We start from the raw sequence: 24,356 nt of genomic DNA, 5'->3' as shown, positions 1-24,356 counted from the left end.
GCTAAAAGAATTGTAGAAGAGATTGGAAAACATCCTTTTTGAAATATTGAAAGAAAAGAGTATGTTGCATTATAACAATTTTATTTCAGGATCTCAAAGTGCTTTACAACAATCAGTGCCTCCAACAATGTAGTGAGGTACATATTGTCTCCAGGTTACAAAGAAAATGGAAATTAGAATGATTTGCCCACTACCACATAGGAAACTTATGGAAGACACAGGAATAGGGAACACCAGTTGCCATGTCCTGTACCCAATCCATTGAATCCTCTTTCTTCAGCAGTCAGCAGAAAAGAAAGAAACATCTTCAGAATTATTCCATTTCTTTCTATTTAAGTTTATATATGAAAAAATAGATGCTGCTGTTCTGTTTAAACTAGGAGAGGTTAACATCCTCCAGCCTTTTAGAAGTACGCTGTTGAGCGATTCTTCAAGGAAAGTATTGTCTGCTTCACATGGACCTAAAAAAGCCCATGGCAATATTTTTTTTAAAGCGCAGGTGTTTATATTAAGCCAACAGGCCAATAAGTCCTCCTCCTCCTCCTGGCATAGAGGGTGCCAGTACACATCTGCCCTCCATTCCATGGTGGTTGTCTTTCACTAGGGCTAAGTGTACTTTGATTGCAAACCACTTTGAGATAACCCTGGAAGCAAATGATTTTCAAGTATTTAACATCTATAGCTTAATTGCACATGAAGCAGTTTAAAATATGGGTTTCCGGTATGTACTGTAAAACTCACTGTATATTTATTCAGACATATTGCTTACCTGTCAAATTTTCAGACTGCTGGGAAGTGCAAGTCAGGTCACTTTCAACTTCTTGGCAGATTTCTTTTTTAAAATAGCCCTTTAAAAATGTCAGCTTCCCTATCAGGATTAACCTCATGCCATTCTCTAGCACAAAGCTCTGCCAAAGGACAATGGGCTGTACTGTCACACATCATGACAGCATTCCTGGGCTGCCATCATTCCGTACTTCCACTAGTAAGCATCCCTGCTCCCCCAACTTCCTTTAGAAGTATATGAAAATTACTTGTAATGTTGCTCTCTCTTGCACCCCAATATAGGATTACTATATAAAGTTTTTAAACCCCAATTGTGATATGCTTTCTACTTGAATTTATATCCCCCTCCCACATGGATGCTTTTACTCATTGTCATCTGAGAAGCTCTACAACAGTATCTATAAGCAAGTAGAAATTCCAGTCTCATTTATGCAATATAGATTGTGCCACATTTGTGAAGCACACACATTACACTTTACAAAGTAACGTTATTGATGCCAGTAATTTCATATTAGAACAGTGCCCACAAGTCTATTTAATGGAATAAAAATCTAGATTCTCACCTTGAAATGCAATGTACTTGTCATCTTGATCACTCCAGTCTGGATGCTAGCCCTCCCTGCCATCCGGAAACAACCTACAACCACCTCTGAAGGGAATCAAATCTTAACATATATTTACACCATTAGTCTGTTTAAAATTAATAGTATGACAGCTCTCCTGTCAGTGTTGGTTATGAAACCCATCTCTGCAAGGGTTATAAATCAGACTAGGTAAATCTATTTTGGCATCCTATTTAACCTTAATCCTGTAAGCATTCTGATCTTTACTCAGTGATTACATCTTACATATTGCACCCCTGCTCTTGCTTACTCTCAGCACTCCATTTCACAATGGCTTTTATATAGTGATTTTATTGATAGTGTATGGTGTATTTATATTTAAATTTAAGTAATAGCACGTTTTAAAAGGAGATAAATTTGGCTGCAAACTAGTTCTGATGATGCATGGCTATATGTTTTATAGGCATTTAGAAAAGTTTAATGTCACATTCGGATAAACCAAAGAGTGTGTTCTACAATGACACACTGTGGGAATTAAAAGGACTTAGCCTGGAGCTAAATAACAGACCCACGCGTCGTTACTCAACAGCCTACAATACAATCATGGTTTAATTACAAGTTTAACCCTCTCGGGATTTCTTCTTCACAACCTATAATATTTAATCTTCACATATATTAATTATATATGAAGTCCAGTTGAATTTTTGTAATTCCCCAATTATCTAAACTACTTAGCATTTTATTTTAACAGTCTGAAGCATATTTTAGTCCTTCCTACCATATAGTTATTTACTTTCATCAGGATTACAACCAAGCTCGCTCTTTATAGCATGGTCCCCTAAAAAAGTCTGTCTACATCTTTTGTCTTTAAAAAGTTGTTGCTAAGAAGTTTTGTTAACTTGGCTAAAACTTGAGCTTTTTTCCTGTATACCCTCAATAACTAATCTATGTCCATTTTGCGAGAGATTGATGCTTTAGAGGCAATAAACTATCAGATTACAATAGCAAGAACAGATACAACAGTTTATAACATTAAAAATCTTACCATACCATTCCAACCTTGGTTGTCTTCATTTTAAAAGAAAAAAATTTCAGTGAGCTTGATCAGTTAAGAGTGACTGATCAAAACATTTTCTATAAAATGTGCGTCACAGTATTCTCTTCAAATTAAGAAATCCTCTATATAATCCTAAAAGTTAAAAAGCGACCTGCTTAAAACCTCAACTATTAACATTAAGAGTTGGTGTGAAAAAATGGACCTTTATGGAACTCAAAATAAAAGCCCCTTTGTCTGAATACTGTTAAGTGTAACCTTTAGTCTTATTGTAGTTCATTGTGGCAGGACTTTGATGACTACCTTAAGATTCTTACATTTGACAAATGAGAACAACCATGCAATTTTTTTTTAAAATTTTATTTGTCAAAGAAAAAAAAGGCAGTAAGCCAATTGAAAACCTACTTAATCTTTAACTTCAATTTATCTTTAAATTTAGAGAAATGACTGATTTTTTTTTTAAACAAACCCCCCTTTTCCCCTTTAATGTTTACCATCTACTCGTGCTGAATCCTTCCAAGGAGATTGCTCCAGCGTACCTCTCCAGGTCCTCGCTTTGCTCCTTTTACCAAAAAAATGAAAAAAAATGAAAAAAAAAAAAAATCCATCGTGCATCTTAAGGGCTCCAATCGTCAAAAATAGGAAAAAAAATCTTTGGAATAGCCAATTGAGTTGAATAAAAAAATCCACACGAATGCGGTTTGGTTGGGGCAGGAATCCACTCCTATGTTCCTGGTAATTTGATCCCGCTCCATGAATCCTTGTAATTCAGCCTCCCTATCCTATCCACATTATGATTTGAATCCAATGATCCAGCTCCAAGGATTGGGATCCAGTGAGCCCTCTCCAATCCAAACCTTTATAACCAGCAAAACCAAAAAAGAGGAGGCAAAAAGTTAGATACTGTAATGAAAAAATAGGATTCTGGGGAATGATTAGTTATGTTTGCCATCAATTAATAAGAGATGTACATTAATAACTATCAATTCCCCAAAACAAACTTTTGAATGGTGATGCTCAGATAAATTTTAGGAATATTAATTATTTGGAGAAAACATTGTAATATTTACATATGTCAACTGATAAGGCCAACATAGTCACTGCTTGTAAGGTGTATTACAGGTTTTGTGGTTGCAAAAATTTTTTTTTGATATTGGAAAAGTTTATCACTAAAGCCATCCACTTACTATATGTCTAAACTAAAGCTAGTATTCCCATCTGGAAGGTAACAAAATTAACTAACTGAAGTTTTCAAACATATTAGTGAGTCAACTGTGAATTAGTCTGAAGGGGAAGGGTTGAGATTTAAGGAATTATTCCCAGCCAAGTTTTCTATATTTTGTTTTCATTCTGATACTTAAAAAAATGTAATAGCAACGCTGTATCAGTCACACAGAGGACATGCAGATTTTAGCAGTATTGATATTATACTCTATCTGGTTTCAAGATTCCCTACATCTACAAATGTACCAGCACTACGTCATATTAACATTTGTAACTGAATGCAGCATGACAAACTGAACCAGTATACTCCACCCTCCCTGATTTTTTTTTTAAACTAGAATGGAATAGAGATACAAAAGCAAGTAATTTAGCCACAATTGCCAACATAGTTTTAAAGAAAAGAGCAATTGTAGTCTACAGTAACTAAAACATGCCTGTAAAAGTTACCAGATAAGGTGTATGTATATACTTATTTAACCATGGTATAAGGTCAATACTGCCAATTTCATCTGTGACAATAGCACTTGGAGTCATACCATTGCCTCCATTATTGATCTGATCCTCCTCAATCCTCCTTTTGACAATCCTAAAATGATTGACATGTGCTCCACAATCCTTTAATCCAAAGCATTCTTAATCCATCTCTTCAGATATGTCTACAGAAAGACACATGAAAAGGCAAGATAAAATATAAGATCCCCCAGAAGAAACAAGTTAACCACAAACATCCCAACATCCCCAGCTCGTATAAACCATAGCTGAACACTGAGACATTTACACAGCAATACCACAGTCTGCAAAGTGTGGGTAGTTAACTTTAACTAAATTTAAACAATCCTGGCTATAACATCAATTAAAATACAATTTACCAAAGACATGAGGGGAATGTTGATGTTAAGGAGCAAATACTCACTAGGGATATTACACAAGAATGCAATTCAACACTTCAGCCAATTTGAATAAAACAGTTTGAATTAAAAAATTAAAGACTGTACTGAGTAAAGGAAAACTGTGTACAACATGGGGTTCTACAAAAAGAGAGCATCACTAATCATTTATGTACGAGAACGGGATCTGCTGTGACGGGGAGAGTAGCGTGGAGATCCTCTGCTTCTTCTTGGGGAATAACTGCGGCTTCTGCTGTTGCTTCGACTACGGCTTCTGCTACGACTACGGCTGCGTGACCGAGATCTTCCATAGCTTGGACTTCTTGGGCCATCAACTTTAACACGGATGTAGGCAGTTTCTCCCTATTAAATAGACAGAACTTTCGATTGAAAGGTCTAAGATTTTTAGCTATCTTTTCAGGCATGCTGATACACTGATTACATTGATATAAAAACACAAAGATAGATCTCAAAACTCTAAATGAGAATCTTATTGTAAAAGACTCAGCTACCTGCATGTTAGTATAGTAGAGACTTCGTGTCCTTACCTTCAAATCCTATTGTTAAGCCCTGTGTATCCAATTCTGGCCCCCCAAAAAGCATGAAACCTACCTCATGAGATCTAAATTTAGTGTTATCCAGTTTTCGCACTGCGTAGGTCATATCTTCTTTCCGTACAAACTCCACGACACCAGTTCCATCTCGGAAAACATCAGCATAACATACATCACCTGCTTCACGCATGTGATCCTTTAAATCCTGCCAACTTCCACTTGGAGGCAGTCCTGAACAAAAAGCAGATTACAGATTACTTCAAATACAAACTTTTATTATTTACTTTCCATTTACAATGCATCACCTCCCACTGCCAGGTAAAGGAATTGCCTACTGTAGCTGAGAGAATGTCTTTCAGCAGGAACCCATATAATATGCACCCTATACAAAAATGTTACTATTATGCTCCTTAGAGGCTGCATAGCACAATGCTAAACAAATAATTACACACAATACCAAAATACAATATAGCTAATTGACAAGTGTAGCATCCTTTGCCATTAAGGAATGACTGTAAACATGCCACATCTGAACTGATAAGAATCGATCTCATAATCCTGAGCAAACCAAGAGTATTAAGCAACTTACCGGAAACTATCACTCGATACTCAGACCGCCGGGACGGGGGGCCATACCTGCCCCTGGGGGCCCCACCACCTCCACCTCCGCCACCTCCTCTGCCCGTGCCTCTGCCGCTTCGGGGAAACTCCACCCTCAGACGATATCCATCATAATCGTACCCATCCCTTCCGTACACCGCGTCCTCCGCATCCCTGCAAGAGAAGAGTGAGTGAGCAGAGGCCCAGCCACACCGCACTGCAGAGGCACAGACCGGACAACGCACCTCCTCCCTCCCTTTGTTCCCTTGCAGCCATTTTCCCGCCCTAACCAGCAGGCACCATGTAGCCCCGCCCCGAACAGCTGAGGCCGAGCCCCAGCTCACCTCGTCCCCCTCTGCGATAAGCTGCTGCAGCATGGCCGAGTCAGACAGTCACCTGAGGGGAGAGCACGGCAAAGTGAAGGCCGACCGGTGCCCGCCGAGGGCGCTGGAGAAAGGTCTAGGCAGAGATGGGGAGGAGGATTTGTCCCCGGGCCCTCCAGCAGGAGCGCTGTCTGTATGGCATGACCCTGGGGCTGGGGAGTGGTGCCCCCAGGACGGAGCGGGATGCAGCGGGGTTTTGGCAGGCCAGTGTGTCCCCGTCCCCCACCAGGAGGAGGAGAGGATGTAGCGGTGTCTCGACAGGGAAGCAGCTCCCCCCACCCCCACCGGGGAGGAGACGTAGCGATATCTCGGCAACGAAGCGGTTCCCCGACGGGAAGCCTGGAACTCAGAGCGGCCCCTGAGGGCTCCTCGATCTGCCCGCCACAGAGGAGGCGAGGTAGCCCGGCTCGGGAAACGGCCCCGCTCCCGGAGGCAAGCACCGCGGAGGTGGCGGCGGGTCTCACTGGGAGTCCTCGGGAGGGGCCTCACCTGGGGTCCTCGAACTCCACGAAGGCGAAGGGCGGCCCGCCGCGGCGGTTCTTGAGGTCGATGTCGCGGATGGCCCCGTACTTGTAGAACACGTCCTCGATGTCCTTGGTGCGGATGTCGGGCGGCAGGTTCCCCACGTAGATGCGGCAGTCGTTGTTACCGGCTGGGCCGCGGATCACGCCCCCTCCGGACATGGCAGGGTCGGCAATGGCTGCGGCGGTGACGAGCCGAAGCTGGGACAGTAAACGGGTAAGTAAGCGGCGGGAACGGGCCGGACGCTCAGGAGCAGCTACACACGCCGCCTCCCTACAACCGCTTCAAAATGGCGACTGCCGCTTCTCTCGCGCGGCCCCACAGGCGCAAGGATTCTAGCACGGCCCACGCAGCGCTTGCCCCCTCCGACTCGCAACACTCAGCGTTCAATGGTACACAGCGCGGGACCGTTCCATCTCCAAGGCGCATGCGCCGCTGAAGAAAAGGAGTCCGCCCCTTAGCAGCCGCAGTTTGGAAACCCCACTAATTCCAGCCGCGCAGTCCTCGGCCTCGAGAAGCCACCCCGTGTAATGACTCTTATAACCTAGGAATAAACGTTCACCGCGCTCGCAAAAGTTCCCTTCAGCCGCTGCAGGCCTGGGGCCCTCAGACATCCGGTGAGGAGTCCACACAAAGAAGATCCGGCCCGGGCAGAGAGGAGGGGTATATCCCACCATGCACCGCGCGGGGGGGAGCTTGGCGCCAAGGAGAGGCGTTATATCCCACAATGCAGTGGGGTAGGCCTCAGGCGGGTGCTGGACTAGGGCGTGGGCCTGTGGCCCTGCAGGCGTCTCCTATGGTGTGTACGGAGCGCTGGGCGGGTGCCGGCTTTGGCTTTGTGGGTAGCTTCCAGCTCTAGGCGAAGGGGGCAGAAGGTCTGGAGCCCAGTCAGCAGCAGGGCTTGTGGGGGGTTACCTCTGTCATTGCTCCAGCAGCAGAGCTGCCCCAAAGGGGTCTCTGGGAAGGGTGAGGTGGGCCTGTTCCCTGGGCATTCTGATTCTGGGGCTTATGAGGAGGAAGTTCAGCTGCCCCAGTGGACCAGCGACTCTTCAAGCTGCTAGCCAGCATGACTGTCCTTTGTTATTCATTTTATGGTAGTGCCTTGAGATGCAAGTGCAGGGCTGGTCTGGGCTAGTCATTGCACAGGTCGGTGCATACTAAGGCCCTGTCTACACTAGGGAATTTACAGTGGCACTCACTATAAACTCCTGCTGTAACCCTCCTCTCTACCTGAGCTGGATGTGTGACAGCCCCAGGCCTGAAGTGGCTGAAGAGAACTTTTTCTAGTGCTGCTGTAAGATGGTGTGTGTAGCTGTTCTGTGCTGATGGGAGAGAGCTCTCCTGTTGACATAAAACCATATTAGTGAGCAGCAGTAGCTATGTTGGCAGGAGCTCTCCCCCTGACATAGCGCTATGCACGCTACCGCTTGTGCTGGCGAAACTTGTCACTCAGTGGTGTGTTTTTTAACTTGGTGTTAGGGAATAGCCAGCAGGGCAACTGCCTGGGGCTGCAAACCACAGGGGTTCCCATGAAGCAAAGTTCCTCGGGCTTCCGCATTAGCCTTGCACGGTGGGGCTTGGGCTTCAGTTTTCTGCCCTGGGCCCCCACAAGTCTAATGTTTATTTTGGAGGACCCCCTGAAACCTGCTTTTGGCCCCCCAGAGGGCTCCGAACCCCTGGTTCAGAACCTCTGATCTAGGCCATCTCTGACAAGTGTTTGTCTAACCTGCTTTTAAAAATCTCCAATGATGGAGATTCCACAACCTGCCTAGGCAATTTATTCCAGTACTTAACTATCCTGACAGTTAGGAAGTTTTTCTTAATGTCCAACCTAAACCGCCCTTGCTATAATTTAAGCCCATTGCTTCTTGTCCTATCCTCAGAGGTTAATGAGAACAGTTTACCTCCCTCCTCCTTATAACAACCTTTTATACTCTTGGCAGTGCTTGTAATTTGTCCTGCCATTTTTAATTTACATATCACATATTCATCCTCTGTCCCAGTGTAAGCACTTGATGTTCATTACATATTGGTTAGATCACAGTGAGGAAAGATGATATATCTTTCTTACTTATTTCTAGGTTGACTCATGTCAGTCATGGGGTTTAGCATTAAGATATCTTAATGTTGTCAAAGATTTAGCTTGTCAATTAATGAAAAATAAATTCTATATCTGTATTATGCTAGTGAATTCCTATGCTTGCACTAACCCAGGAACCAATCCCTGCAACAAACCATGTTGCCAGTTCTGTCTGCATATCTATTAAAGGGACACCATCGTAGGACCTAACCACATCAGCCACACCATCAGGGCTTGTTCACGTGCACATCTACCAATGTGATATGTCATCATGTGCCAGCAATGCCCCTCTGCCATGTACATTGGATAGTCTCTACACAAAAGAATAAATGGACACAAATCAGACATCAAGAATTGTAACGTTCAAAAACCAGTAGAAGAGCACTTCAGTCTCCCTGGACACTCAATAACAGACTTAAAAGTGGCAATTCTTCAATAAAAAAACTTCAAAAACAGACTTCAGTGAGAAACTGCAGAGCTGGAATTAATTTGCAAACTTGACACCATCAAATTAGGCCTGAATAAAGACTGCGAGTGGCTGGGTCATTACAATTTTTTTCCCCCCTCTGTTGATACTCGCACATTCTTGTCAACTGTTGTGAATAGGCCACATCCACCATGGTTGAATTGGCCTTGTTAGCACTTCAAAAAGTAATTTCCCCTCAGTTGATATTCACTCCTTCTTGTCAACTGTTGGAAATGGGTGACATAAGGCAACTCCCATTTTTTCATGTGCTGTGTATTTATACCTGCCTGCTGTATTTTCCATTCCATGCATGTGATGAAGTGGGTTATAGCCCACGAAAGCGTATGCCCAAATAGATGTGTTAGTCTCTAAGGACTCACAAGGACTCCTCGTTTTTTTTATGCTTGCAGTGTTCGACATGGTAAGTCGGGGCTTGATGTTTTCTTGTTAGGATCACTAGGTACTTTTCATTGTGTGCCCTATTTCTGCATGGAACCTTCAAAATGGGGCACCTAATTCAGTCCCAGCAATTTCTTTTTAAAATATGCATTTAAATAAATCATCAATGCAGTGATCAGACATATTTCTCTCCTTGTGTAGTTCTTCCATTCATTTATTCAGAGTGAGCCATATGTGCTATAATATGCTTCTTTGTAGATTTCACTTTGTGGTGCATAGCAAGAGAACAACATAAGGAAGCAGGGGGATAGGAAGGGGAAGATGAAATCACTGCCATGCATGATTTGAGAATACAAGCAACATAAGACAAAAAAAGAAACATAGACAAAAGAAACAAAAATACTGAAAGGAAATAGATTGGAAAGAAGCAAGAAAAGAAAGGAGTCCAGTGACTTTTAGGTTATAGGATTGTGTTTTGCGTATGCAGGTTGTTTCCTACATCTTAGTGTATTTTTCTGGTACATATCACCACCATACATGTTGGCAAGAGGGTAGAATGTTGTTATTCTGGGGACTTCAGTTAAACTGCTGTTTACTACTGTAATTAGATCAATTGAACATGTAATTTTTAAAATCACATGCTATTTTAGCAGACACTTGCTTCTCTGATGTTTAAGCCTAGACAGGAATACATGTGTTTTCCAAAGGTAGCGGGTAAAATTTACAAAAAGGCCTGAATGACTTACAGAATCATAGGACTGGAAGGGACCTCAAGAGGTCATCTAGTCCAGTCCCCTGCACTCATGTCAGGACTAAGTATCTAGAACCATCCCTGACAGGTGTTAGTTTAACCTGCTCTTAAAAATCTCCAGTGATGGAGATTCCACAACCTCCTTAGGCAATTTATTCCAGTGCTTAACCGCCCTGGCAATTAGGAAGTTTTTCATAATGTTCAGCCTAACCTCACCTTGCTGCAATTTAAGCTCATTGCTTCTTGTCCTATCCTCAGAGGTTAAGAAGAACAATTTTTTCCCCTTCTCCTTATAACAGCCTTTTATGTACTTGAAAACTATTATTGTGTCTCCTGTCAGTCTTCTCTTTTCTAGGCTAAACAAACCCAATTTTTTTCAATCTTCCTTCATAGGTCATGTTTTCTAGACCTTTAATAATTTTTGTTCACTTTTTTTTCCAGGAGTGTTACACTGTTGACTCATATTTAGCTTGTGGTCCACTATGATCCCCAGATCCCTTTCCGCAGTACTCCTTCCTAGGCAGTCATTTCCCATTTTGTATGTGTGCAACCGATTGTTCCTTCCTAAGTGGAGTACTTTGCACTTGTACTTGTTGAATTTCATCCTATTTACTTCAGACCATTTCTCCAGTTTGTCCAGATCGTTTTGAATTATAATCCTATTCTCCAAAGCACTTACAATCCCTCCCAGGTTGGTATCGACCACAAACTTTTAAAGTGTATTCTCTATGCCATTATCTAAATCATTGATGAAGACATTGATCAGAACCGGACCCAGAACTGATCTCTGCGGTTCCTCACTCGTTATGCCCTTCCAGCATGACTGAACCACGGATAACTATTCTCAGGGAATGGTTTTCCAACCACTTATGCATCCTCCTTATAGTAGTTCCATCTAGGATGCATTTCCGTAGTTTTTTTGTTTATGCTCAAGTCCCATTTTCAAAAGTAAGGTAGGCACTTAGGCTCTAATCTACAGAAGTATTTAGCTCCTTACTTGATTTCTGGGTCTCAGCACCTCTAGTCAGTGGGACATAGTCTCTGAAGTGGTAAAGTCACTTTTAAAAATGGGACTTTGGCTTGGTCTACAGTCTGTTTGTACTGGTATAACTATTTCAGTTAGGGATGTAATTTTTTACTGAAGTGGTTATATCCGTACAATTCCTTGTGTGGATGCAGGTATATCAGTGTAAAGGTGCCTTATACTGCTATTGCTTATTCCCCTTCCCTTGCCATCTATAATTACACCAGTATAACTGCCCCATGCTGGGGAGGTGGAGGGCTGTACCACTGTAACTATCAAGGTAGAGTTAAAGCGGAACAACTTTTGTGTATAGAGAAGCCCTTAAGCATCTAAGTCACTTAGGTGCTTTTGAAAATGTTGCCTAGCATCTTTAGCAGTGTCCTTTCTTTACTATGCCTCATTTTTTTCATGTGTTAATTAAAAATACATGTTTCTGTAAGAAAACAGCAATCATGATGATTTACCATTAGGAAAATATTTGCAGTGTATTGTCATACCATGTCAATTTGACTATTCTAAATTTCTTTCATTTTTCCCTCATGTAGGTTAAAATACAGCAATATGTTTTTCTCTAATGACTTTAAGATTGATGTTACTTCTCTTTTTTGCTATTTTTTTTAAAGTTTGCTACTAATCACTGAAAGGAGTTATATGAAAACTCTTCCTACAGAAGCAGTAGTTTGTCTAAGTATATGATCATTTCCATTTTAATATTTTTATGATTTAATAATTCTAATGACATCAAAATATAAACTAGTGAGGCAGCAAGAATAGTGTCACACTTCAGTTCTGGGAACTAGTAAAGTCTTGGGTACAAATCAAGGGCTTGTCTACTTTAGAAAGTTACACTAAATTAGCTTGAATTGATGTAAACCAATATATTTAAACTGGTGCAAAGGGCAATGTGGAAACTCTCATTTTGGTACAATAGTGGTTCATTAAAGATAGCGTGCATCATCTGAACCGAGTGGTTGTTGAGTAAATGCATTTTTTAAAATGCAGGTATAATATTCACAGCTGATTAATTATGTCAGATTACTAGAAATATTTTCTATATTTTAAGTTTAAAACATGATACTCTCTTTCCTAGCACAGATAAGTCCCACATCATTTGCCTGGAAATCAGACTTTATTATCAAAAGCTTGTTGATTTGCTCTATAAGGCATCATCAAAAATTGTGAATCTGCTTGATTTGGTAAGACATTATCACTTAATTTTGTCCTCTTTCTTTTATGTGTTGTTAATCCTTAGAACTATGTTAAAAGACTGACTTAATTACCTTTATGAAGTGTCTCTTTATTGAAATATTTGAATGTGTGAATGTTTTCTTTCTTTTTACACTTCTAAATCTTGGTAAGTGTTATCAACAGATACTTTAAATACAAATGGAAATGCTGTAGAATATTTGTTTACCAAGTGAGAATCACTTTTGGGTTTCTGGTAAAACACACATAGAGAGTCATTAAAGATAATAACTTTGTAGAAAATAAATTACCGGAAACGGAATGACAAGCACAATGTTATCTACAGCAATCCCCTAATGTAGCAATAAGAATCACAGTTGTAGAATGAGAGGTTTTGCTTTTGAGAATGAGGGTGATATAATGCAAGGCCTTCGTATTTAAAATATTGAACAGCAAAACCAATATTAACTATACAAACCAATGTTGGAAATGTCTGTGGGTACCTCACCTGAGCAACATTGAAAGGTGTTGGAGTAAAATTTGTCCTAAATGCTCCATTGGCTGCTTCTGGCCCTCCCAAGTACAGCAAGAAAAATAGGTAAGTCTTTGGTTAGCCCTTTGTTTAGCAGTTCCCTATGCCCCCAATTGCCCCCCCCCAGTTTCAAATGTCTTCCCTGTTTTGCATGATGCGCTCCTGACCTTTCCAAGCACTTTCTGAATTCTCTTAGCTCAAGGGTGGGCAATAATTTTTGCAGTGGGGGGCCACCCACGAATTTTGGTAAGTTGTCACGGGCCGCACATTTCTACTATATTAATGAAATTTTTAAATTCTATCCCTCCACTGCAGTGTCACGTAATAAAATAATTTGTGCAAAAACTGAGGGTGCAGGAGGGGGTGCGGAGTCTGAGAGGGAGTTTGGGTGCAGGAGGGAGCTCCGGGCTGGTGCAGAATCTTGGGGTGCAGGAGAGGGTGAGGGGTGTGTGCTCTGGGAGGGAGTTTGGTGCAGAAGAGGGCTTCGGGCTGGGGCAGGAAATTGGGGTGCAGGAGGGGGTGCAGGGTCTGGGAGGGAGTTTGGGTGCAGGAGGGGGTTCTGACCTGGGCCAGGTGGTTGGGGTGCGGGAGGGGGTGCGAGGTGCAGGCTCTGGCCGGGAGATGCTTACTACAGCTGGCTCCCGGCTGGCGGTGCAACAGGGCTCAGGCAGGTTGCCTGCATGCCGTGGCCCCACGCCACTCCTGGAAGTGGCTGGCTGCTGGCACGTCTCTGTGTGCCCCTTTGAGGGGAGGGGGGCAGTGGGCCTGCAAGCACTGCCTCTGCAGTTCCCATTGGCCAGTTTCTGGCCAATGGCATTTGTGAGGATGGTGGTGAGGGCAGGGACAGCATGCGGAACCGCTTCCCACCCGCCAGGGGCGTGCAGAGACATGCCAGCACCAGCCAGCCACTTCCGGGAGCAGTGTGGGGCCTGCTTGCCTGAGCGCCCCGCTGCGCTGCTGGACTTTTAGCAGCAAGGACAGAAATATTAGTCATGGCAGGCCGGACAGAGATGTTAGACGGGCTGGCTCCACGGGCCGTATTTTGCCCACCCCGTCTTAGCTGTTGCTTGACCATCACTGATATAGCAAGAAAAACTGTAAATTATCTATTTTTTTTCTGACTTTTCTGCAGCCCTCTCCTTAGTGTTGATTAGAGCTGGCTGGAAATGTTTTTCCAAAATGTTTTTCATCAGAAGTGTTGATTTGTCAAGACTGAAATATTTTATGGGAAAGGGTCAGTTTCGACTAATTTCTTGATTAAAAACAATTAGGAAAAAAGTTTCAAAATTGTCTAAATATCTGACTGATAACTAAAATGAAAAATTCAGGTTTTTTGGTTTGAATTATTTTTTGGTTTGAAATTTTAGCTAAGTATAGTAAAAAAAATTAACATTGAAATTTAAACAAAATATTTAGAAAATATGTAAACAAACTTTTGATTGACCCAAATTATGTTGTTGGTTTTTTGTATTGTCAGGTTGTGAAAATTTGAGATTTCAACTGATTCAGAATAAGAAATATTTTTGAAATCTTGGCAATTTTCAAAGGAAGGGAAAAACATCTCACCCCAGATCTAATATTGAAGCTGTGGGAGGGCTGTGCACTAGTAATTCAAGATAAGTTCAGTTATCATATGTGAAAATGATCAGACTTGGGTTCTGATCCTGCTTTAGTTCTTGCAGTGGTATTTTAAAGAATACACAGTTGGGTCCTGAGTATGTTTTTTGGTTCTTGCAACTAAATACCATTACTCTTGTTGCTTCTCTGGGCCTTCTTGACCTACTCTGAGTCCCCATTAATGCTGCCTGTTCAAGAAGGTCAAGAAACATAATGGTGATGATTATCCAGTAGCATGAGAGAGAGTCCACTGTCACAAAATTCAATATAGCTCAAAAACAATTTTCTCTAATGTAAATCCTCTGATTCCGGATTTAATATTGTATGTATTATTGGACAATTTTCTTGGGGAAAACTAGTTCCCACAATTTGTAACAAAATTGCGGTACTATCTTATTCTCAAAAAGAAAAGGCACCTTAGAGGCACTTGTGGCACCTTAGAGACTAACATTAGTACAAGTACTCCTTTTCTTTTTGCAAATACAGACTAACACGGCTGCTACTCTGAAACCTATCTTATTCTGATACTCTTCCACTGAGAATCAGAGGCTGAGTTGCCTTGGTCAGTGCTCTAAGCAGGAGAGTACAATTTTAAAGTATGGATGGGGAAAAATCCCTTTTTTCCCCTCCATAACTGTGGTCCTGATTTTGCTGCTTTTGTAGGAACTGGATTCTTTTGGCAGTTCAGCAGTAACAGTGAAATACATTGAAGATAGCCTGGGAGCATGAAATGATACTTAAAGTGACATTTTACAGAGCACTCAATTTTAAGCCACTCTTGTTTTTTCTTCCCCTGGTAATGATTTCCACCATCTCATCTTTATTACTAATTTGCTTCTGTATGGAAAATGTAAAAGTTTATTGTTTAATTTTTGAACGTGACTCATCTTTAATGGATAATCACTGATTGATGTGAAATGTTACAGAATAAAAGTTGTGCTTATATTAGTTCAAAGGAAATATATAAATCTGTGAAAATTATTCTGTCCGCTACTCTGTGAATATACAAAATGGCACTGGGAATGGATATATTTGGAGAGAGAAATATATCTCATATATATCATTATATATATCATTTTATATCTTAAGAAATTGAATAAATCTCAATAATTGAAGAAAACTTATAATCCAGCATGGTCAGTAATTTGGTGGCAAAGCATGGTAGCAACTTTGTAGAAGGGACACTGGGATCTCAATTGCCTTGTGGCTCTGAAGTATATCGGAAGGGTAACATAGATGAGGGGTTGCCAGCATACTTAATGTCTTGCTTATTTGAGAGTAGAGATGATTTGTTTTTCACAACAATGTTGGTGTGGGTGTTAGTGGAGTCCAGTATTCTTCCACTCTGAGATGTCTGGCGTATGCAAAAAAAGTGAAGATGGCAGTGGTGTTCTCCGGAGGAATAAAATGGTAGCTCTGGAATGACGGGTTGAAAAGGAGCTTGAGGCCAGATTTCTGCCTGGGCCAAGTTTGCTTGACAAAGGGCAGCCTCCAGTTTGAAATTGGCGGAGGGAGAGATGAGGACCAATAGTAAACCTTGGATTTCAGAGAACATAGGGGGATACAAATTATGATGATGGATATGGATGTGAGTACGAGGCTGTATTTTATAATATTGACTCTTGGGAGTTGGGGAGGGTACAAAGGTAAATGAGAATTTGTGCATGAAAGCTTAAAATCACTTTCCAGAAACATTCTTCTAGTAAAACTCATTTTATTTATTTATATTTGTACATAAGTTTAAAAAATGCATATGCACATGCTCTAGGTTCCCTTGTCATGATCTTCTAATACAACAAACTTAATATTCAAACATAACTAACGTGCAGCTTGACTGCTCAAATGTTTGCTGAAAGCAAGTGCAAAAGAGCAACTGCACGTATAAAGAATAAGCAATATAAGCTTCCTAAGAGAAGGAGAGTGCCAAATTCACTGAGCTATATAGTCTAAATTACTGTATTTAGTACATTTGAACTCTGTGTGTACCTGAGACAGACACATAGAAGTGAATTCATTAAATAATTTAAACGGATATTTTTATAGAGGAAAATTGATACTTTCTCAGCTCTTAAAACTACAAGTGGTTAGCACCTTGAAGATCTTGTGTTTTGTTTTGTTGCCTTATCTGAAACACATCTCTGAACAGAACAGAACCGTTTCTAATTATGACATATTGGATCTATATTGCTTACATTTGTATATTGAATCATATTGCTAGTTAGGCCATCATGTTATTCCCTCATGCCTGAATCCACTAGAGGTATTAAGGAACAAACATTCCAATTTTTGGCTATGTCAGACTATGGCTGTAACCTCATCAAATATAGCAATCCTTGATGGTTTTCCAAACTTAAGTAGGAAATTCAGACCCTTTAAAATGTAGTATAAAAGCCACAAATGAGAGGCAGGATCATAATTAGAAAACAAAAAGACTCAAAAGATTTTGAAAATAATTTTTTTGAGATGTGGGGTTGGAGGATTCATTCAGCGGAGTACACACTATGTGCAAAATGGGTGGCAATGCTAATTGAAGCCTTCTAGCTTGTTGTGATGTCTCAGCACTGTTCCTTGCAGAATTTATAAACACAGCTGGCTCAATGTATAAGTGAGACTGCTTCTCTGAACAGATGCTCTTCAGAAGCTTATTTAATACTGGATGGCTTCTGATTTCATTGCTAGTGTAAGTGGGGGAATAGTCCCGCTCTTGTGGGGAACTTGCCTGTCTTCTGCACTACCCTGGTGAAGTGGGCTAGCGAAAGGATCTGAGTCCTCGCTCCCACTTCCTTTACCCAGTGGCCTCCCTGCGTTTGAGGACTCCCCTTCCACTCTCCTGTCTGGCAGAGTCCTCGTAACCCCAACAAGGCTGGGCTCAGGATTCCTGGGGGGCTCAACCCCCAACCCTGCTGTGGTCACCTAGGACAGGGGCTAGGGTGTCCCCACTCCGGGGTGCTCTTTCTGCACTGGGCACTTTTATGACCCACTGACCATTACACACAAGTTAAAGCAAATGCAAGTTATTTAATCAACAATTAATTTTAAAAAGAATAAGGAAAAATGGGAAAGGTTAAAGGAAACACATCAACCCGCTCTGTGGCAGGGAACATCATAAACAATGTCTCTGGAATGCCTAGACAGTTCACAGTCTGTTCCTTGTAAGTCCCAGGCCAGGTACAAAATTTTGAATGGTGATGCGGACTCCTTTGGAAATCTTAGTCTACAGTGTAATCTTAGACTAAGATTTCCAAAGGGGTCTCATCGCCATTCAAAATTTTTTTGGGGTCCACAAATGAAAAAAGGTCGAAAACCACTGCACTAGCAGAATGTTGTGTTCTGGGGTGGAGACATGGGGTGGGTTAGAGGAGGGTTGAACTTAGGAAGGAAAAGTTTTACATTTTAAAAATATTTGTTTTCACTGAACTTTATTTCCATGAAAATATTTATATTCATGAAAGATTCTGCAATCTTTCTTCCCACTCTGCATAGCTCACCGCCTCCTGATGTTATTAAATATTGTAACAGCCTGTTTCATTTGTTTTCACTTTGAATCTGAGACTGGTATGTTCCAAGAACCTGACATTTACAAAGAGAAAACGAACGCAAATGTTAGTGAAAATACAGCAGAAGCTCTCTCTTTGTGGTTTCAAGATATAAATAAATGAAAAGTAAAATTTGTATATTTGATTCACTTATTTCTTTAAAAATAACAACCGTCTCATATTTGAGAGACAGACTAGCCAGAAAAGTGACCAAACAACACTGTAAACTGTTCTTTCGCGGTGGAGGGGTTCAGGGATCAGAGAACGAGAAGGAAAAAGGAGGAGAATTCCTAGTTCTGTGCAGGGGCTGTCCCTCCCTGTTGTTTCTCTGGGATGCCTTTTCTCTGGTAGGCACCCTGGAGTTTAGATTCAGGATAGCTCAGTGGTTTGAGCATTGGCCTGCTAAACCCAAGGTTGTGAGTTCAATCCTTGAGGGGGCCATTTAGGGATCTGGGGCAAAAATTGGGGATTGGCCCTGCTTTCAGCAGGGGGTTGGACTAGATGACTTCCTGTGGTCCCTTTCAACCCAGATATTCTATGATTCTATGACTTGACTTGGCTGGGGAGGTGAGTGCAGGCATGGAGGCACAGTCAATGCTGCTTCCAGCTGTGGGAGAGGTGGCTTTAATTATCCTTTGCATGTCTCCTATTCCTGGCCCAGTCCCTGATATTTGTTGTAGCAGACTCAGTGTTCTCAGGTGGACCATGACTCCCAAGATGCTGGTCTTGCAGCTAACTGTGCTCTGATTGTGCCTGATACACTGGGGGTTGGCAGAGAGACTTTATGCTGATTCTACACCACCTGGGGAACTCCCCTTTCACGTTGCACCCCCTTTATAGCCTCTTTACAACGTGAAAGAGAAAATTGTGCGGATGATTTTTCTCTGGACAGTGTCTCTTTAATCTTTCTCAGTCATGATAATACTTCTTTTTGGGTTTGTCTTGCAAGGGGTTGGTGTCCCACAACATTTTAAATAAAAAACTACAGTGATATAAATTAAACATGGTGTATGTTAAATTAATTAAAAACTGGCTAACTGATAGGTCTCAAAATGTAACTGTAAATTGGGAATTGTCATCACGTGGGTCTGTTTCCAGTGGTTTCCCGGTGTTTTAACATCTTTATCAATGACCTGGAGGAAAACAAAATCATCTCTGATAAAGTTTGCCGATGAGACGCAAATTGGGGGAGTGGTAAATAAGGAAGAGGACAAGTCACTGATTTAGAGCAATCTAGATTGCTTGCTAAATTGGGTGCAAGCAAACAATATGCATTTTAATATGGGTAAATGTTTACATCTGGCAACAAAGAATGTAGCCCATACTTAGAGGATGGAGGACTCTGTCCTAAGAAGCCGTGACTCTGAAAAAGATTTGGGGGGGAGGGGGGAGGATAATCAGCTGAACATGATCTCCCAGTGTGATGCCATGGCCAAAAGAGTTAATGCAATCCTGGGATGTATAAACGGGAATCTCAAATAGGAGTAGAGAGGTTATTTTACCTCTGTATTTGGGGTTGATGCGACTGCTGCTGGAATCCTGTGTCCAGTTTTGGTGCCTAGAGTTCAAGAAGGATGTTGATAATTTGGAGAGGATTCAGAGAAGAGCCATGAGAATGATTAAAGGATTAGAAAACTTGCCTTATAGTAATAGGAGAATGTTAAGGAGTGCCTTGATTACAGTCTATAAGTACCTATGTGGGGAACAAATATTTAATAATGGGCTCTTCAATCTATCAGAGAAAGGTAGAACACAGTCCATTGGCTGGAAGTTGAGGTTAGACAAACTCAGATGTGAAAGAAGGTAAAAATTGTAACAGTGAAAGTAATTAACCATTGGAACAATTTACCAGCGTCATGGTGGATTCTCCATCACTGATAATTTTAAAGTAGAGATTGGATATTATTCTAAAAGATCTGCTGTAGGAATTATTTTGGGGGCATTCTATGGCCTATGTTATACAGAAGGTCAGAGGAAAGGGTCACAAAGGTTCCTTCTGTCCTTTGAATCTATGAATATGAATAATATTTGCAGCTAAGTAGAAAATAGAAATCTGTCGTGTACATTAAAGCTACTGGCATTTTAGATATAGATTCAACAGATAGAGACACTGATACATCAGAAAAAATAATTATACTTACTTTTTAAGCAATTGTAAAATAGACGTAATACACTGATACCATTAAAAGGTCTGCCACGGTTTCCATTATTAATCATGTTTCATAGGGTTTTACTATCCAGATGTTTCCAACTCCAGTTAGGCACAGAGCAGTGTGCACATAAGAGGCAATTTTTAAAAATAAAAAGCAAACCAAGTCGATTCAGCTGTTTTAAAATTAGTTAATAAAATTTTTAATCTGAGAAATTAGGAATGAAAAAGACCAATTTTGGCATCTACAACTTCCCGCACCTAGAACTGAATAGTTCCCTATGCTACATTTTTAATGCAATAGAATTTTCTTTTTATGATGGGTCTGACTTTTTGGGTACAACAATAGCCCCATCTCCTATAAAAATAAATAAATAGAGGGTGAAAAAAATCTAACTATTAACAAATGTAATTGTGTAGGTTGTTTTATAGGAAAAAAAAATAAATAGAATTGTAAAAGATAATCATGTTGTACAAGCAGCTACTGAGCAATATATTACAGTATTTAAAACATAAAACATTATAGTCCATGAAATACCTTACACCGAGAAAGGACAGAGGAAGTTGAGAGTACAACCTAGGGAATTCTTGGGATCAGGGGAGCTGGGAGGATGAGGATGGAAAAGAGTACCAAAGTGAAACCTCCTGCTTCCCTCATGGAATCTCTTGTACTACAATAGTAAGAACTCTGGATAATCTTACACCATATTAAATGGATCATCTTGCCATCCTTAACTTGTCTTTACCGTGTCCAAGTCTTCTCCAGAAGACGGCCACTTTGTCCTTAAAGTGGCACTCAATTTTTACAATAGATATGAACATATTTATTTAGTCTCTGTTGTTTGTAATATCTTCTCCAGATCTCGAGAACAAAATTTCTTTCCCGACCAATTCTGTTCTTCACTTTGGGAAATGTTTTTTGTTCTCTTTCTAGCCTTCTTTATTTTTTTAGCAAAATTGCACAGTCTCAGTTCATGGGATACAAAATCTTTGTGTATGAAGCTGGTGAGCAGTATAAAAAAATGCTAAGCTTTTCCAGGGAAGGAAGATGAAACATTAACAGCCAAGTTCATCCCTGCCCCAACCCTTGTACTCTTCCTATTCTTGGGCTCCCCAAAACCTGACCCCTAGCGCAGGCTAGGGTAGGTCTCTGGGCCATCTTAGCTTATGCTCCCTGCTGCCAGGCACCCATGATCATTGCAGGAGTGAGAGATTTCAGGGGTGCGGGATTTCCCCACCCATACCCCCTCCAGTCCCGATGTGCCCCAGGACACCCTCTATGTTGGAGGCTTCTAAGGGGGTGGCACAGAATTGGCAGATATGGCTTTGTGTTTAGCACAGAGGCTTGCTTTGCTGGTGCTATTTATCTGGGTGTGGGGAATGAGCTTGCACCTGCAGTACTGCCCCCTATGCATGAACAGTGCTGGTGCAAAGGGGTGTAAGGCAAAGCTGAATCTGGCCCTGCCATTTGGTACTAAAAGGCCCGTCTGAAAGCTGGTTCAAACACTACAGCGTTCCACTGCAGACACGAATGGAAAAATAAACTGGAAGAGCCGCCAGCAATGCAACAGCATCCAGGGCTTTGCTGCTAGCTGGTCTCCACATGCGGCACTCCTCTCTGCTCTCGTTTGCTGCCTGTCAGGTTTCAGAGCTAAAATTTCTCTCCTAATTGTAAATTAATATGACGAATAATTATAGCGGGGCAGTTTGCAGTGTTATAGTTAAAGGTCTGTCAGGGGTTCCATTATAAAACACTTGGCTGCAGCTCAGCGTATGCCAGGCCTTAGCCTGCAAGAGTTTTTACTGTTAAATGTAAAGAAAAAAAGATAAATCCATTCGGCTGTTTCTGAGTTGCAGGAGCAGAGATAAATAGCAATGTCAGTTACTTTTGTTTGCTCCTATACCACAGAAAATACCTATTTCCCCCCTCCTTTTAATTCCTCCTTTGCCTGATAGGGTGTTCAAACGTCACACCCAACAATGAAAAGGAGCAGGAAAACAGCCAGGAAAACAGCACCAGAATAGTCCTATGAATTTAACAGGAATATTTGTGTGCTTAAAGTTAAGCGTGTGCTTAAGTGCTGTGTTGGATTGGGGACAGAGTGCCCAGCACCTTGCAGGGCTGAGCTCTTGGTGAGCCTCTGGGGAAGGAAGGAAAAATATTTCCCCTTCCTGGAAGGGGAGCATCGGAGTTGTCAGTCCTGAAGGGAGGGCTTCATGAGTGAAGCAGACTTTTAAAAGCCAGTAGTTGGGTTAGTGGAGAGGCCCTTGTTTTCTAGGAGGAATATGTCGTCTCTGGAGCCAGATCGCCTCTTTCTAGGGCTGGCCTGCATGGAAGGGTTGAGACTGCAGGTACTCTACTTTGGGACTGCTGGACCCTTGGAAGCCAGAGGCATGTGTTGTGAGTTAACCCCTCTGTGAGGTCTGGACTAAAACTATTTCATGTCTAGAACTGCATCATTCTTCAATTGGTGACTCTCAGTGATCAAGGTGGGACCTTTACACCCACTGTGAGCCTCAACTGAAGGCCTTCATCTCTCCAGCTGAGAAGGGCAGGAAGCATTTCTCCCAGAAGTCTATCAGTATTCATGTCTTGCATTGCTGACAGGGGGTTGCGAGAGAACAAGGCAATTTCAGCCACTACGAATCCAGGGATGAGTCCGTTTCTCAAATTTGACCCTCCTGCACCCCACGCATGCTGCAGCCTTGATGTACAGGCCCCGCCTCCAAACAGCTTTGTATATGGAATAACTAAGCTATAAAATACTGTTTTACTAGCATGGGAATCTTTCCCACAATGCATGCAGGGTGTGTCTCAGTCAAACAGAGGCTAGTTCTTGGGGAGTCGGGTGCTTGTTCTGGAGTTGCTGCTTTACTGACGCAGTATTGGCCTGGCAGATAGTTCTGCTTGCAGCTCTTGTTTTCACTGTAGTCTGTATCTAGGGTGACCAGATGTCCCAATTTTATAGGGACAGTCCCGATATTTGGGGCTTTTTTTTAATATGGGCTCCTATTACCCCCTACCCCCTGTTCCGATTTTTCACACTTGCTATCTCGTCACCCTAACTGTATCATGCAACATAAGCAGTGCCAGCTCCTTTCTTCCTCTGATGTAAATTTAAAGTACAAAACCCTAACCTGAATAGATTTCCCCTCATCCCCATAAAGTGGACTATATGTCTGTAGATTTATTGCATGGTTTGTAATATGTTCCCACGACATTCTGGTACAGGAGGAGAGGTCACTGCCTTGCAAAGCAAAACAAAGTCACCATGAGAGTGGGCTTTGAACAGATAGAGAATATCTGTTCTAAAGAAGTGCCCTGGCTGCCAGAATTCAGACCCCTTCCTTTCAGTGCAGCTGGTAAGAACTTTTAAGATAGTGCCTACGAGCAGCTTTGTGTCAGGGCCTATCAAGTCTATAATTACTTTTTAATGCCAAAGAAATCCTTTCAACCCATTGTGCAGGTCTGGTGGTTAAAGCAGAGGATTGGGAGTCAGGACTCCTGGATTCTATTCACAGCTCTGCCAATAATGTGTGATCTTGGGCATGTCAGTTAACCTCTCTGTGTCTCAGGGTATGTCTACACTACGAAATTAGGTCGAACTTATAGAAGTCGTTTTTTTAGAAATCGGTTTTATATATTTGAGTGTGTGTGTCCCCACAGAAAATGCTCTAAGTGCATTAAGTGCATTAACTCGGCGGAGTGCTTCCACAGTACCGAGGCTAGAGTCGACTTCCGGAGCGTTGCACTGAGGGTAGCTATCCCACAGTTCCCGCAATCTCCGCTGCCCATTGGAATTCTGGATTGAGATCCCAATGCCTGATGGGGCTAAAACATTGTCGCGGGAGTTCTGGGTACATATCGTCAGGCCCCCGTTCCCTCCCTCCCTCCGTGAAAGCAAGGGCAGACAATCGTTTCGCGCCTTTTTTCCTGAGTTACCTGTGCAGACGCCATACCATGGCAAGCATGGAGCCCGCTCAGGTAACCGTCACCGTATGTCTCCTGCGTGCTGGCAGACGCGGTACTGCATTGCTACACAG

At 41.9% G+C, this 24,356-nt stretch overlaps 1 protein-coding gene across 1 annotated transcript; it reads right to left on the bottom strand.

Annotated features, from left to right (window-relative positions):
* Positions 1-64: 64 nt before the first annotated feature.
* On the bottom strand, positions 65-7,115 carry SRSF1 (serine and arginine rich splicing factor 1). The gene is given in 6 exon segments (XM_077836993.1): positions 65-3,260; positions 4,164-4,801; positions 4,803-4,877; positions 5,127-5,299; positions 5,658-5,842; positions 6,541-7,115. Coding segments are annotated over 5 exon segments (750 nt in total). The 5' UTR covers positions 6,735-7,115; the 3' UTR covers positions 65-3,260; positions 4,164-4,678.
* Between the last annotated feature and the right edge of the window lie 17,241 nt (positions 7,116-24,356).

Source organism: Eretmochelys imbricata, chromosome 17, assembly GCF_965152235.1.
Source record: "Eretmochelys imbricata isolate rEreImb1 chromosome 17, rEreImb1.hap1, whole genome shotgun sequence".
Classification (NCBI taxonomy): Eukaryota; Metazoa; Chordata; order Testudines; family Cheloniidae; genus Eretmochelys; species Eretmochelys imbricata.
The sequence above is the reverse complement of the archived record's forward strand: the minus strand, read 5'-3'. Positions and strand labels throughout refer to the sequence as shown.